At 39.6% G+C, this 16,808-nt stretch overlaps 2 protein-coding genes across 2 annotated transcripts; both read right to left on the bottom strand.

Moving 5' to 3' along the window:
* Window positions 1–214: 214 nt before the first annotated feature.
* thoc1 (THO complex 1) lies at window positions 215–10,045 on the bottom strand. The gene is made up of 21 exons (XM_040019409.1): window positions 9,913–10,045; window positions 9,614–9,687; window positions 9,411–9,471; window positions 9,234–9,303; window positions 8,582–8,700; window positions 8,440–8,488; window positions 8,260–8,355; window positions 8,050–8,132; window positions 7,897–7,970; window positions 7,680–7,788; window positions 7,444–7,578; window positions 6,846–6,946; window positions 6,672–6,738; window positions 3,614–3,664; window positions 3,420–3,490; window positions 3,181–3,276; window positions 2,946–3,011; window positions 2,774–2,857; window positions 2,464–2,611; window positions 2,274–2,358; window positions 215–620 (listed from the first exon to the last, which is right to left on the bottom strand). The coding sequence occupies exons 1-21, from the start codon at window positions 9,958–9,960 to the stop codon at window positions 343–345; spliced, it is 1,965 nt and encodes a 654-aa protein (XP_039875343.1). The 5' UTR covers window positions 9,961–10,045; the 3' UTR covers window positions 215–342.
* Window positions 10,046–14,716: 4,671 nt separating this feature from the next.
* Window positions 14,717–16,799, bottom strand: LOC120726121 (aquaporin-1-like). The gene is made up of 4 exons (XM_040019463.1): window positions 16,405–16,799; window positions 16,134–16,292; window positions 15,175–15,255; window positions 14,717–15,074 (listed from the first exon to the last, which is right to left on the bottom strand). The coding sequence occupies exons 1-4, from the start codon at window positions 16,771–16,773 to the stop codon at window positions 14,886–14,888; spliced, it is 798 nt and encodes a 265-aa protein (XP_039875397.1). The 5' UTR covers window positions 16,774–16,799; the 3' UTR covers window positions 14,717–14,885.
* Between the last annotated feature and the right edge of the window lie 9 nt (window positions 16,800–16,808).

The raw sequence follows: 16,808 nt of genomic DNA on the forward strand, positions 1-16,808 counted from the left end.
AGACTTTAATCTATACCTTTACAAAAAGAAAAAAAAAATGCTGTGCTTGACCTTGTTTCTCCGTGCAGCTTTCCCGATCGCCCTGCCACAGTCTGTAAGGCCTGAACGTCAACTCTCTGTAATAACTTAATTGACTGAACTCGTTTCATAGGTGGTGAAAATAAAGTGTTACACCAAAATGAGATTGTTGTGTATCAAAACAAACGTGCTCCCAAACTTTTTACAAGGCGAAAACATTTATTGAAATCTCTACAGTGGGGAAAACCAATATCTGACATATAAAAACTAGTTTCAAACATTTTTGTATGAAAAAAGTGGAACAATGTTATGGAAATACAGATTTTAAGCCTCACTGAGGCCGTCTGCAATCTGGGAGAAACCTGCGGCGTTCAGAGCTGCGACCAGGTTCTCCACAGTAGCTTGTGTTCCCTCTCTGTCCTGCCAGGCCACCAGCAGCAGTTTGGCCTGCATGTCGACGTCTTCGCTGTCCGTTTCGATTTCTCGCAACTCTGCCGCCTTCATCTCAAAATGAGAAGCGAGGTTCTTCCACTGAGCGCCCAGTTTGGCTGCTACGTCATCCATCTGCTGGTTCGTCACAAGTTTGCTCTGAATGCTCGGACCTTGAAGAAAATGGAATAGGAAGGATATAAATAGCTCTGCTCCAGGCTTGGAACTGCGCTAACACAATAAACTCAATTCATTGTGGGAAGTGGGAGCTTGTAAAATACAGAGGTCAAGTTGGGTTAAAGACATTAAGATGGAAATATGTGTGAAGTTGGAACTGAGGGTCATGCTTTCATCATCTTAAATTAAGCGTATGAAAGAGGGAAAGCAAACATACTGATAGTTAAATTGAATATGCAATGCTATTAAGGGGAAAGGTACAGAAGCAAATTCTGTTTCAGTCCAGTATTTTGCATTTTAGCTCATTGATATCACTTTCATATAGTAGTACAAGTTAAATCAGTAACACCTGCTCTTTCTGGTACAGTCATGTCCATAGATACTTGGACAATGACACAATTTTTGTAATTTCACTCTCTTAACAAACCACAGTGGGTTTAAAGTCAATCAAAATGTGATTGAAGTAGAGTTTCAGCTACAATTCAAGAGGTTTAACAGCTATTTTTATGAATGATCCTCCATTTGCTCCTTCCCTTTCTCCGAGGCTCAAAATTAAATCAGACCAACTAACAATTTTAAATTTACTGTTTTTAATACCTGGATCTCAAACAGACATCACTAATTGCTACAATTTATTTTGCCTCTTCATCCTAATGATGGCTTCTTTCACTTGCATTGAAAAATCTTTGGCTCTTACATTAAGGCTTTCAGTGATCAGCTTCCAGGGAACAGGCTGCTCCAGTTACATCTGAGCCTCTATTCCATTAACTACACTGGATGGAATATTTTTGTCTTCTGCTTCAATCACATCTTGATTGTTTGATTTAGAACACTGACCTCACTGAAATCCAACAATCGACCACAGGTTAGCGTAACATATGAAGCGTGTAGTTGCTCGAGAATGAGAAATAATGAGAATTAAAATCTACTGAGAAGTCAAACAGTCACATCCGGGACAAATTAAAACCATTCTCCACCAGGTGAAATTGTCAGGAGATTTATGTCAACACGGTCAATAAATAAAAGAAATGCAATAAAAAGCATGAAATCATGTGATAGCATTGGCCATGTTATTGATATTGGGATAATGGTGACAGGAAGTCCCCAACCAATAGGACTATTTCCTCCATGATCACTAAGATCCTGATCATCACCTCCTAACATCACACTACTGGTTTGCAACATGTGTGCCAAAGTGATTCTTTCTCGTTCATTTTGTGCGTGCAAAAATTTACCAACATCGAGAAACCTCATGCTGGGTGATATCATTCTTCATGGGAACCCAATGTAACCTAAGACTTTATTAACCCAATGACAGAATTTGTGTCTAAATACACACAAACACTCAATTTATAATCATGACAATCAAGGTGTAGCGATTCCTGCACCTGTGTAACAACAAAGGTGACCTTGACCTTAAGCACAGCTGAAGACACATTAGTTGATCTTTAACTGTAAGTCTGATTAAATTCTAAATAATAGGAGTAGTGATTCTTGTGAACTTCACCATGACATAAGCTCACTGGTCCTTCGTTTGGATGATCTAATAATAATAATAATAATAGTTTCCTTGTCTAAGTGCTGACACACACAAACATATGTGAAGTCAGAAACATCTAGAGTGAAATACAGAACATGTGATGACTTACTGTCATTGCTGTCTTTGAGCAGATTGTCTCCATTATCATCGTCATCCTCTTCTCCTGTCTTTATTTCTTCAGATGGGATGTCCTTCTTCATGAACGGAGAAAAAAAAAAAGAAAGAAAAAGGATGGGTTCATGGACTTATGGAAACTCCCAGTTTGTTTTTGCTTTTTTTAAATAAAATAAAATCCTTACTGGTAGCTCTTTGGCCAACTTGCTGACCATGCTGTCGAGGTAGTCTGCCAGGCTCTTAAACTTCTGGTTTGTTGGCTGAAAGAAGTGTGGACTTCTCCTGGACAGCAGTCTCAAAGCCCGCCAGCCATAGTTTGCATTTCGCACAACCCTACAAGGAGTTACAGGATTAGACATAAAAGACATCAGGAAAATAGTAAATATATGGAAAGTAAATAAAAGAAATACAATTAAAAATAAGTCTCAGGTAGGAGATGGAATAGTGGATTTTCCCCCTCCATGGTTAAGAAAGGTTTTGTAAAAGCCATCTTACTTGTACTCCTCCTCGACCATGTTGGCTGGGTCGGCCTGTTCAATAGCTTCTGCGAAGAATTCATCCAATGACGGCATGAACTCTCTGAAAGAAAGGCCGCAGTTGTAAAATAACAAATGTAGGGTGTATATACAAAAAGCCGAACGTGAACTCATTTCAGGACTTTTCTAACCTGCTGTCTGACTTGCAGGCCTCCATGTTGTCATGATTGAGGTTCCACAGCCGGGTCAACTCATCACTAGCAAACAAGAGAAGAGCTTGAATGACCAAAATTTACAGTTTCACTAAATTTCCAACAATACTTCAGCAGGATGGACACCAATACAGAGAGAGATCTGAGACCAACGAAAAAACCAAACCACACTTCACACCACTCCACCATCCCACCCCCAGATTCAAGCACATACTTTCCCATAAAAATCTTCCGGTCTGGCCCTTTTCCAAGGAAGTCTTCTGGAGCTTGTCTTTTCCTTGTGGGTCTTTTGGGCTTGTCATCTACTGTTCTGTTAAAGAGGCAAACAAGTGGGACCACCTGTTATTTTGGCATGCTATCCAGCATTCCATGCTGCTGTAAAAACTGACTAAACCCTAAATCAAATAAAATGATTATCTGGAACGGCTACTTCAAAACATTACACTGCTGTACCTCTCTTTCACAAAGCTCGGACATCCTTCGTTTTTCCAGGCATTCCAGTTCTCCTCTGTGTTAAGGATGTGCTGTCAGAGATAATGAACATTTATAGTGGGACCAGTGTATAGAGAACAAAAGACTTGACAAGCTGTGAGCGCGTAAACAAAAGCTTCATTTAATCATACTGGTATTCCCAAAGCATGGCTTACCTCAACCATGGCAGCAAACTTGTCACCATCAGGAGGAATCTCCCTCAGCAGCTGCAAGAGCAGAGCACAGATTAAAGGGGATTTATAACAGAAAGTCGTGATTCACCACCGTTTTGTTTTTTTTTTTACATAGTAGGTAGGTGAGCACAAAATATGAGAAAAGACCATTTCTGTTTTTTTTCCTTCACAGAACAGAAAATTAGGATTTACAGCTTGTTGTGACATCCACTTAGATTGAACCTATTAGGGTTTCCCTAGTGTTATCATATACCGTAATTGTCGGGCTATAAGCCGCTACTTTTTGCACAAGCTTTGAACCCTGCGGCTTTTAGTCAGGTGCAGCTTTTCTATGTATTATCCATGATTTTTGTGATATCGTAAGACGATTTGTTTTGTTTGTTCTGCTGTTGTACGGCGCTACATTGCCTGGAGGAAGGGCATGTGATCACACACACAGTATCGGGGTTCAAGAGTGGTATGTTGGTCACATGTCCATCCGCCAGGAAACATAGTGCCATACAAGTAGCGCGAAAAACAAACTTCAAAGTAGCGCTACGCGTTCAGCGGGAGGCGTGGATGACAAGCGGCGATAAACTTGCGAAAAGCAAGTTATGCTCAACTCCACCGGTGGAATCTGACAGCGTGGAAAAGTGTGAAAACATCCATGATCACCAACGGATTTCGAAGGGCTGGACTGCTGCATGATGGAGAGGAGGACACCGCCACGGCCCTTCTGAGGGTGTTCGACTCTGACACTGACAACGAGGATTTGTTTGGTTTTGAAAGTGACAACAAAGGAGAGAAGCGGAGAGTGGATGACGTAGCCATCCTGAGCCTGTTCGTTTCCGACACTGGAGAAGAGGACTTTGGTGGTTTTAGTGCGCAGGAAGAAGAGAAAGATGGTGGTGAATGACTGACTTTTCTTGTTGTTAAAGCCGTGTCACTGCACCTGAGCCTAAAAGGTAGGCCAAATCTATTTTTCTGGTGTGCTGTAGGTTATTGTTATGTACTACATTTGTTACTCATTTATGAAGCACAGTACATGTTTCGTACTTGTAATTACCGCTACTTTTACATATACCTAAAAAGTTATACAAATATGTACCCATAACTTGTTTTTCAAAATATTAATAAAAGGGGTGTGTCTCCAAACAGACATCTCCTTCCTGACAATTCGCTTTGTGCATATTCTCTTACATATGATAAGTCAACATTGAAACACCTGCGGCTTTTAGTCAGGTGCGGCTAATGTATGTACAAAACAGGATTTTCCCCTGATTTTAGCTTGTGCGGCTAATATTCAGGTGCGCTTTGTCGTCCGGGAAATACGGTACATACATATATTGTAACAGTGGTGCATGCGTATTAAACGTGGCCAAAGTTTAAATATTAACTTCACACCAGTAATTCTTGCGAGCAAAAAGCACAAGGCTTCAGTGGGGCCAAATGACAACAGTTGCCTCAAGGTGCTTTATATTGTAAGACACTGAGCCGACAATAACACAGAAAACCCCAACAATCACCAACTGTATGAGCAAGTACTTGGCAACAGTGGGAAGGAAAAACTCCTTTTTAACAGGAAGAAACCTCCAGCAGAACCAGGCTGCCACTCTTTAGGGGTGGGGGAATGAAGACAGGACAAAACACACTGTGGAAATGCAGAGTAGTGTATAAGCACAGAGGTGCTTATATAGCACTAGGTAAGTGAAAAAGAAACAGTGCATCATGGGAAGCCTAGGCCTATTTCCGCATAACTAAAAGAGGATTCAGGGTCACCTGATCCAGCCCCCAACTACAAACTTTATCAAAAAGGAAAATTAAGTCTAATCAAGGCAGAGAGGGATAAAAACAAGAAAACTGGCTTAAAAAGAGGCCAGCCTACAGGAAACTGAAATGGTTTGTTGCAGACAGCGGACCCAATAGTAGAAAAAAAAAATGCATTTGGGAATGAACACAGGGGCAACACTTTAAATTCCAAATGAACAGCTGCAGTTTCCCAGAGTCATTTCCTCTCAAGAATGAAAACAAGTCAGATATGAGGAAATCATGCCAAATGTTCTGCTGCTGGCTGCAAGAGCAAACTGAAGACCCAGTGTGTTGGTTTCATTTCTGAATGACAATAACCCCAAAACAATGTGGCTAATGTTTACAATATCTGGGATCACATGCTTGCAGGCAAAACTGGGTGGACTCGGCTGTCACCTTTCATGCTTGAGTGCAAACTCCCTTTGTTTTTGTTCTACCCGCTGTGATAAAAAAAAACCCAAACCAAAACAAAACTAAATGTCAGTTGTGAAATGAACGTGCTGTGCCTCTTTTGCCTGTCCCACACAGGGATTTTAGCTCACAAACTGAGCTATAATCCCAAGAATATATAAACAACATACAACAAACAATCTGGGAGGTATTCAAATTAAAAACCACACACACACACACACACACACACACACACACACACACACACACACACACACACACGTTTAAATGTGCTATCCACCTCTGATTCATGAAGCTCCACACAGATTAGTACCAGTGTCAGACACATAAACACAACTGCACATACAGACAAGCCCACACATGAACATAGACACACACACAGGGTTATTTGTTTGTTTGATTCAATACTTATCTGAAAATGAACTTGATATTTGTTAAAATAAAAATGAAAACTGGGAATAATTTGCTTGTTTTCTCCTAAACTTACAACATGAATAATTTAATTCAGTTTAATTCAATAGCGCCAAATAACAACAACAATCACCTGAAGGTGCTTTACTTTGTAAGGTAAAGACCCTACAATAATTCAGAGAAAACTCCGAACAATCAGACGAGCTGATATAAGCGAGTGCTTGATGACAGCGGGAAGGAAAAACTCCCTTTTAACAGGAAGAAACCTCCAGGAGAACCAGGCTCAATGAGGAGCAGCCACCTGTTGCAACCAGTTAATACTGTGACATTTTTTTTCTCCACTAAAATTAAAATTCCTTCTATAGAGAGTTTGGCTATTTTATTTCTTATAGATTTACATTTGTGTGTGTCAGCATAACTTAGGACTCACCTGATAGACCAGTTTAGTTGTCTCTTCAATCCACGCAGCCTGGTCATCATTCAGAACACAGCTGGAACTGCAGGAGGAGAAAAATATTAAAAACAATACAAATAAGACTTCAGAATAACCAATACTTTATCAGACAAAGTTTATTTACGAGGTCAACACTGAGACACTGCTCACCTTTTGAACTTGACCTGACCCTTCAGGTACTGGAAGAGGATGAGGTACTGCAGCAGTATGTGCCGCCTGAAGTTGCTGTCGCTGAGCTGCAAGTCCATCAGCTGGAGATAAAGACGAAAGAAACAAAGTGAGGTAATGTGCAACTCCGATCTTTACAAATATTTAATGGAGATCAGCGACATGTAGATAAATACAGCAAACTCAGAAACGTAAAGCAAATGACACAGCATGAGCAAAACAAGCAGTAAATGCCATGGATATGGAGCCTGCAGCGCAGCAGTGAGGGAACAAACGTTGTCAGAGCGCCACACGTTGTTAGCCATTTCAACATTTGTTTGTGTCTATGTTTTATCCTACGTGTGTTTGACAAGTGAAGATATGACTAATGTTACTCAAACTTACAATAACTCACTGTAGAACTCCAAAGGCAACAAAAGCTTATCAACATGTGTTAATATTTGATGACAGTTTTGTTTAGAGGCAAACAGCTGGCAGCCGTTACCGTTTTCCTCCTCCTACCCAGTGCTCTGTTTTGGTCCAGAACTTTGAGGTTTACAAACTAAGTGTAGCATGGAAATTTAAAATGAAGTCTTCTCACCTTCTCACTTGTGAGGAACTTGGCAAAGTAAACATGTTCTCCACTTGATGCTCTCAGCTCCTCCAGCTTCCTCTTAGAGGCCTGCATGTCATCCAGCTTATAGCTTTTGAATACTGCTAGAGTCTCATCTGAGAACTGCGTAGGACAAAAGAGTGATCGTTGACTTTTAATCATCTACTTGGATACTTGCCATCTTAAAAATGAGGAGGAAAGGCATCTGCAGTAAGGTGCATTACCTTAAGGAATGTCATCCATGAGAATTTATCGTAACACTGCACTGGATTTCTGAAGTAGTCCTGCAGTGTCCAGAACTTTCTGTACAGGTTGTAGTCGATTGGAATGGAGCTGCAATAACAATTAAACCAGATAAAGGGCCGATCAAAATGTTTACTTCAACAAATAAACAAAAGAAAAAAACCTTGTGATTTACTCTTGAGAAAGCCTTTAACTTACCTCGGTGCAGGGCCATCATCCTCCCCCATTTCTCCTTCCTCCACTTCCATACCGTCCTCCTTTTCTTCTGTGTGCTATAAACACAGTAACACATTTAACATTCACAGTTTTTGATTACTTCTAAAGTGCTCAGAGTCAGAATCAGATCTTTACCTTCTGGCCGAGAGTGCTTTCTTGTTCATTTTTGTTGAACACTGTTATATTGTCTAGATTAAACTGGCTCTGGAGATTTAGGCCTGGAAAGCAAACAAAATAAAAAGAACAATCACTCGATCAGAGAAGCTGTGAATGATTGCAAACCTCATCTTCAAAAGGCTTGTGTTGGTTTATTTATTTATAATGATAAAATACTGCTGTTCTTACCTGATTTTTCAGACAGAGGGAAGAGACGTGCCAGAAAGAGCTGGATTCGCCCGCAGAAAACTGTGTTCTGTGATTTGGACAGCCTCCTTAAGAGATCTACACAGACAGGAAAATACACTGCTCTGCATTTTAAAGATAAAAAGCTTCATATGTCACAGAATGATGAGATAAGCTCTTTACCATTGCACATCCTCAATAAATAATTCTTCCCTGCAGTGTAAAAGGAGTTCTGTGAGAAAAATAGAGCACAGCTTTGGTAAACATGTGATCAACGCAGGGCAAATTTGTGGGGGGCTTTACTCAACAGCTGGAATTTATTTACCGATTTCCAGGTGGAGACGTTCTCTTCGACAAAAGAGAAGATTTTGTCACACAGGTCCAAAGGAAGACAGTCCAGCACATCTCCCAGCAGGACGAAAGGGGTCGTAGCAGAACAGATACCTGCAGTGGAACACAAGTCTTAAGTTTCTTCATACATGACACATTGTCTCTAAGACTTACAGAAGATTACCCGAGCAGTCTGCTTGCAAAATGCATGCTTTTCATAAATAAAAAGGGGCAAGTGGATCAGAAGCATATCTGTAAACACCCCCCACAGCATAACAGACCAGCCAAATCGCCTCAGTAGATGTGCAATCGGGATTTCTCACACATATATGTCCAAAAAGGATTTTCTTTGGCTACTATGTGCTCATTTTGAGTGATGTATGCTATGAGACTAATGGGAAATAACTTGGCATTCACAAGGCAGTGGCTGATGTTCATATGCTGTGTCACAGATTTTTGCACTGGCTGAATGTTCAAAGATAGAGAACTAAAGAGCTAAAAGACTAATCCAAAAGTGTTTTTGTTTTTATTTATGGTACAGGTTTTGTTCCCTGGCACAAAAGGAATAAACTATTCATTTTTTTTAAATCCTAAAAATCAGTGTATCACCTGGATCTACTTATGAGACCCCTAGATGAGTAACATACCTTCTGTAACGCCATCAATGCTCAGGTAAATGAGAGCTAGGTAGTCATCACACCTCGCCTTCTGCTCAACCTGGAAACATTTGAAGATATCGTTTGAGGATTTTGAGGGGAATTTCATTTTTTTAAAAAGCGAACAAACGCGTACTAGAAAACAAACAAACAAAAAGCATTTCTTACAATCAGATCACCAAGAACTCCCCTCAGAGCCTGATCGAGGGTTGTCTTCTTTTCCGCCTCACTGTAACGTGAGAAAAACAAGCGATCAGTAAGGTTGCATCCCTTCCTCCATTATTATAGGTTATAATAGCCAACAGAAATGATTACAATACAATAAGTAATTACATTACAATAAGTTAGCAAGAACTAACAACTTCACTTACTTGCCGGGGATCTGGTTAAAAATACTGATCAAAGGTTTGATGTTTTTTCCAGTCAAAGCCTGGACGGCAGACGCCTGAGATTGTGTGAAGAAGAAGAAGAAGAAGACGAAGAAGAAACATTTATGAAACAAACGGCATCGTTGGTTAGCATCTGCGTTAGCTTAGCTTCATCTGTTATCTGCTATAGTAACAACATGCGACATGCTACATTAACAAACCCAGGCTAGGATTTCAACTGTAATCTAAAATATATGACTGCACATATATTTATAAGTTGCTGACGTTCTGTGTTTTCTTACCGTAAATTTGTCTTTAGCGTCGACAAAATTAAATGAAGACGGCGACATCGTCTCTTTTTGGAAACCGGAAGTGCCGATAAAGTTGTTCCGGTTTCTTTGAGCGTGGGGAAAAGGTCGAGAGCGGTGCAGGATTTAAAATTAATTACAGTCAAGGTGCCATGTAAAAATGTATGTCTCCAGCGCACTTTCCACCATTAAAAACAATTGCAGTCGTATCATGCAAATTATTATGGTAATGGTGTAATTTTGAAATATTTTCCTCACAGTACATCATATTTGCCTAGTTGGTAAACTAACACTTTTTAGTGTGCATGAGAGTCATAACAAGGACTTAAGAAATAATGGAGGTCCAGGAGCCTTTGGAGAACATAACCAGATGAAGATAACATAGGCTGTTCACATGAATCTCATGCATACACTGAGTATGTAAAAAGTTCTCCTCTGGCCTTTCCCTTTTCTCCTTTCAAACTTTCATTTATTTGTCTCCTCTGATTTGATCTTTTTTCTACATTTTCGATTATTTTTTTTTCACATTTATATGAACTTTTCTGTGCTATGAAGAAAACTGAAAACATACAAGGTGGTTTACCCTCTACATCCTTGAAAGCAAAGGCAATATGTGTCAGTACTGGCCACTACAAAAAGGCCTAGTAACCATGAAAGACTAGCTATTGAATTTCATGCACATATGCTAAAGTGGGCATGAAGATGTGATGGGGAGATATGTGACTTTCTTAAATGTCATATCAAAACCAAAATGTATGAAAGAAATAATTTAATATTTCTTGCTGAATGCAAAATTCCAGATGAAATAGAAAATTTACCTTGTAATATGCACTTTATCTGTTTCTTCATGAATGTAGTCTGAGCAAAAGGACGAAAAGGTTTTCGTCCTTTTGCTCAGACTAGATTCCTACTAAAAGTGGCACAATGCAGAAACATCTCTGGGTGCATGTCCTTCTGTGTGGTATTAGGCAGCTGGTGGATTGTTGGGCGACCTGGGCACCCCTTTTACTTTAAGAAGCCATGAAAAAAGCTGTTGCACTGATGAAAATGTGTCATCTTTTTGGCTCGAACTGAAGGGTTTTGCAAATCCACTGCAAACCCTAATGAACACACGAGCCTTGCTGTAGCATCGTTGGGTGCAAGTATGGTACAAACAAAACCTCTGACCGTACCCACTGTGACTGAACAAGGTTCAGTTATTCTCTCCACTTTCAAACTGTGTATGCAGAGATTAAAAATAATAGCTTAGATTTATACACTGCCTTTCAAGAAACCCAAAGCACCTTTACAAAAGAGTCTAAATAAGTCTACATTAGTATTAGTTTAGGAAAAAAGCAGGATGGTGAGTTCAACTTTTCCAATGCACAACATTATTTGAAAACTATATCTGAAGAGTGCATATGCCATGGAGATTAGTGGAAACCACTTTTTGTGATTCCTCAGAATCTGGAATAGAAAGACATTTTTTTGGTGTATGTGTTTAATCGTTGTAACCTGTGACTCCTGGGAGTCACAGATTGCCCTCAGTATAGCCATGTGGGTTAACCCAAGTTAGTCCAGAAGGTGGCAGTGTTTCATACCATTTAGTCCCACGTTGCAGTTAAAAGCAGGGGGGTGTCAAACTCTGTTTAGTTAATGGACCACATATAAGGCAATTTGATCTCAAATGGGCCAGAGCAGTAAAACAATTGCATAACAACGCGCCTTTAATTCAAGTAAGCAAAAGTTCCAATTTGTTAGACCATCTATTTAGAAAACATGTTGAAGCGGTTGGATAACAATAAAATAAGTTCAGATTCAACAGTGTCTTATTGCATGTCCATTACAGATCACAGTGAGTCTAGAAATGCATAAAACCATCAGATGAAGAGATTTGAGGTCTAAAGTACAATATTATTTTTCTCCGTATGACTCAAATAAATTTGTCAAGAACAACAAACATGCTTTATACTTTATACTTTTATATGTGCATGAAAATAATAAAATAATAATAAAATAAAATAATAAAATAATAAAAACTTCAATGAAGTTTTTAAACTTTGTAAATCCATTTAAATTTCTAAATTGGACCCTTTAAAAGCTCAGTTTCCATTTGCATACACGAACCATAAGGTGCATGTGTATATGTGTGTGCTCTTAGCCTATATGTTTGACATTCACTCTCTCCTGGTCAAAGTCCCTTTAGTGTTTTTTTACCCTAATTTCTATACCTGAAGTATAGAGGTGGTACTGAAATTAAAATTCTATTGTAGACGTCCTGCGTAGTTAGAGTTCAGGTCAGGGACAGGCCAGTGTGTTCAGGTTTGGCATTCAGTGTTAATGAGTACCTAACGGGGGTCACTGCAGTCATGCTGATGTGTTTTGTGCATGTGTGTCTTTGTGAAGGAACATTTCCATGTGTTGTGGCCATACAATTGACATTGCAACTACTGGGCTGCGGGACTTGAATGCGTTGATATGATCTACTGTTCAAAAGGTCACACAGAACAGTGAGCTGTTATGTCAGTCATTAATGATCCAGTCTGTCATTGTTTTATTCATAGATTGAAGCTGCTTTAAGTATTACTTTGTGGCGTAAAATACAAGACAGATTTTATTCTGTATTTACATATATCATAAAGAAAAATAAGCATCCGGTTAATGCATGTGTATCTAATGTAATGTGTTTGTGCAATAAAAGATGATCTAATAGAGCAGGGGTGGGCAATATTAATAGCCACCCCTGTTTTAGAGTTATAGCAAGCCCCTGCACCTTGGGCATTCAGCGAGCGTTTGGTGCATTTCTTCTGCCTTCATTTCGTTCATTTCAAGTTGCATGAACACTGTGTCCTGTGTTGATCTCTCGTCTTACATGCCTATTTACATGCCAAAGACTCTAAACTTATGGAGTTCTGTAGATGCGGGACCAGCCACTCGCTTCGACAAAACCCTGTTGTTATGATGTCTGTTAACTGGTTCTACGATTGTTGTGCTGATGTTTGGAAAAAACACTAAAAAGCTGTGAAAATGTAGGCCAGCAGTGTCACGTAGAAAGAGCTGAGGGATCATTTTAATCACTGCGTTGTCGTACTGGTCATGAAAAGGGGAAGTGAGAAGTGTGCTGCTCTGCAGTTTTCATTGGCACCTTGTTTCTCACACAGGCTTCTGTGCACAGTTCCCCAGATATCTAACTGCAACCCCTTTCCACTCCCTCTCACAGCAACACCCACTTTCTGACACAGCTGTGTTTTTTTTTTTTTTTGAATGTTTGCCAAAAAAGCAGAAAGCACTGGTAAGAAATTCTTCGCTTGAAGATTAGAATCCGGCAACCTAATCTACAAGCTTCACAAATTGACCAGCACTTAGTTAGTGACAAGAAAGCTTGTGAACACTTGAATTTGTAGGATTTTGCACTGACTGGTTTCTAAATGTTTCCTGATCTTTGTGAAAGTTACTTTAAAAGACACACTCAGACTAAACTAATAACCTATAAACACTTTTACATTTATTGGTAATAGTAATGGACCAGTTCTTATATAGTGTTTTTCTACTCTACTTGAGCACTCAAAGTGCATATTTCATGTCTGTATTGCAAGTGAAGGGCATCACATTGAAATTGTTTGAAGGAATTTTATAAAATGATGGTTTTCTCTGGGTGCTTTTGGGCTGAATAATCATTTTGCACTCTGAAATCAGTTTAAACCAGGTCAGACATTCTGTCTCTGTTGTTTATTTTGTCTAGATAAATATAATTAGAGGTCTGCTGAATGCTCGCCAATGCCAAGAATAATCGGGGCAACATGGGAGCCAAATAATTTGCAGAACACTTTCAGACAGAAATGCCTGAGGGGCAACAAAAAGAGCTTTGTCTGTGTTGTTGGGGACAAACTTCAAAACAAGAGGCTAAACACAATGCTCTGACCCCCGAGGTTAAGCACACAAAGGAAGGAGATTTTTGACTAGCTGTGGTCATGTGACTAGCCTCTGCGATTTGACCATAAAAAAGAAAAATGTGAAGAAGTGCCATCATGTCATACAAAGGAGACAAACCCATCAAGGGAGTTTTCCACTGATGTACGATACAAGCTTCACGAAAAATGAATGTGGTTGCTCTCGTATACATTATGTAGAAGAATAGTATTAAATACTGTTTATAGTGAGGAGGGCCATCGACCACATACTGAATACAGATAAATATTTTTATCTGATTGTTCTGGTATTTGCATTTAAATCTAATGAAATACAATTACTTTTGCAGTCTCTGCAGCTTGTGTAGCTATTTCCCCTTCGCTTGTGACGCCAGCATTTGAGTTTATTGAAATCATGCATTATGCTGCATTAAGTATGTTGTCTTGTAATCATCATGGTAGTGATTTTCCATCATGGCTTTCACCTGCCAAGTGCTTTACCGCTTCGCACCAAATATCTACGAGCCATAAAAAATGGGATGTGAGAGGGGCGCATGCACAGATGGAGAAAGGACATTCTTATGACACAGGCAAAACAGGAAATCTCCATTATGGCCACATGTTATCTAATCAAGCTGCGAGGAATTTTAACGTGCTTGTATGCGCAATTAACTGATCCACATCCTTGTGTTGTTTCACGGGTGCAACGAGATGATTTTGGGATTGTTGCCAAAAACCTAAATTATGTATACAGATTGGAATGCATTGTAAAGGAAGCACTGACGAGGCCAGCGGGATGTAAACATACACTGAGTTATTCTGGTGAATACATATAACAAATGAGGATGCACTGACCTCAGTTTGAAATTTGTCCAGTACCAAACTGTATGAATATGAATACACAGAGAAACTTGACTAAAAAGCATCTTTATTAAAGGAGTCATTGTTCAAACAACACATAGAACAGGCGATTGTGAAGACACACACTGCAAAATAAGAATAAAACTGATGGCCTTTTTAAAGTATAGTAAAAAAATAAATAAAATGCTGACAGATAGAAAAGCTAAAATTTCACATTGTTCACTGTTTTGGCCAGTGACTTGGCCCCGGACTATGGTTTTCCTCTCCATTTATCTCCACATATTCTTCTTGTGGACCGTGAACCAGGATGCCAATGCGACTACTAAAGTTGCGTGTTTGTGGATACAGAAGGAAATCATAGATAAGAGATGCCGCTATGCCACCACACATCGGTGCCAGCCAGTACACCTGGAACGAAAGCAGAAATGAGTTTTATCTTTGACAAAATGAAATGGATAAGGAAAATTGCTCTTTTTTTTGGATAAAAGGCGTTTTGATAAACGGCTACCCAGTGGTTTTTCATTTTGCCCAGTATCAAAGCCGGCCCAAAGGAACGAGCAGGGTTGATGCCACATCCAGTGAAACTTATCTGTAAATGTAAAAACAAAGCATATCATTTATAAGTAAATACACTCATGTGATGGAATAATTTTTGTTATAATTTAGAATGGGAATATCTTATCCATACACAAAGACGATGGTAGGGGGCTAATCTTGCATATATCTTTTTATAAAATGCATAAGAAATGCAGTAGCTCTACAGAAAATGAGTTTTAGATGTGCCGGATTTACCGCAATAAACTTTTTTTTTTAAAACTGTGTATTAAATCACAAAGATATTGAAAGCTGTTAACAGCCCAAGAAGCTTCATTGAACTACTTTTTGCACCAGCAACCAAGGCGCTGACTTGTTTATCTGCATCTGTTATGTTTCCAGGCAAACACTATTTAAAACGGTTATTGGCAGACTTTTATTAAAGTCGACATATGTCGCTGACTTGTGTTCGACTCAATGTGACACTTGTGTAGCCGCCTTTGAAACTGTGATTTGCTGAACCCCTGCCACACCACCCTGACGCACATAGAAATACTCTGCAGAATTGTGTAACATAGTGTAGGGAAAATCTTGAATCGTAAATTGAGAGAAACTGTGACACCCACCAACGCTAACTGTACAGGATATTTGATTTACAACAACAAAGCTGCTTTAAAAATGATCAAGATGCTTAAATAGTGCAAAAAGGTTCAGGCATGCTTTGACAAACAGTTGCTATTTAGCGATTTATTCACCCTCAACTTGATATTAAATAATACCCTTTAATGCTCTGCTCTGAGCACAGTTTTATATACAATGAATGCACGTGTGCCTGATCCTTCTAAGATGACAGATTTCAGGAGGATGGATTGCAATCAGCTGACTGCTACTCATGTAAAAAAATCATACAGATTTTGATTGCGATTCACTTACAGCTGTTAAATGCCCAAGTCCCACCGACAGCCCAATAGCCAAGGGTGCAGAGCCTGTAACATCAGTCCTTCGCTTGTCAGTCACTGCTATGATACACAGAACCAGCTGAAGGGTGGCAAAGAATTCGATGGCAAAACCTGCTCCTACACTAACATTTAGCTGCAAAAGACAACAATTACTGCCCATTAGTCCAACTAGCGTTAGGCTTGATTAGACTGAATGTGCTGGTTTATGTTGTGTGAAAACCAAAACGACAAGTGCAACCTCTTACCGCATTAACACCAAGAGATTCTCCAGGCTTATATCCATTCACAACAGCGCTGGCTGCAACTGCCCCAAGCATTTGAGCGAGGATGTAGAACGCACATCTGAGTGCACTGATCTGGCAGTTGACCAGGAGGCCCAGGGTGACCGCAGGGTTCAAGTGTGCTCCACTGATGTGCCCCAAACTCTGAGCCAGTGTGGCAATGGCTAGTGCAAAGGCCAACGAGACCTTTATTTCCTGAGCAATCATCTGATTTTTATCATTGCCCAGACCTATTCCAACAATAGAGGACAGGCCAATAAGTATGAACAGTAACATACCAACAAACTCTGCAGCCACAGCCCTCCAAAATGCCCAACTCTTTACTTCTGTCATCTTTACCCCTTAAGAATCTGTTAAAACATGTATAT

Source organism: Simochromis diagramma, unplaced genomic scaffold, assembly GCF_900408965.1.
Source record: "Simochromis diagramma unplaced genomic scaffold, fSimDia1.1 OVJJ01000205.1, whole genome shotgun sequence".
Classification (NCBI taxonomy): domain Eukaryota; kingdom Metazoa; phylum Chordata; class Actinopteri; order Cichliformes; family Cichlidae; genus Simochromis; species Simochromis diagramma.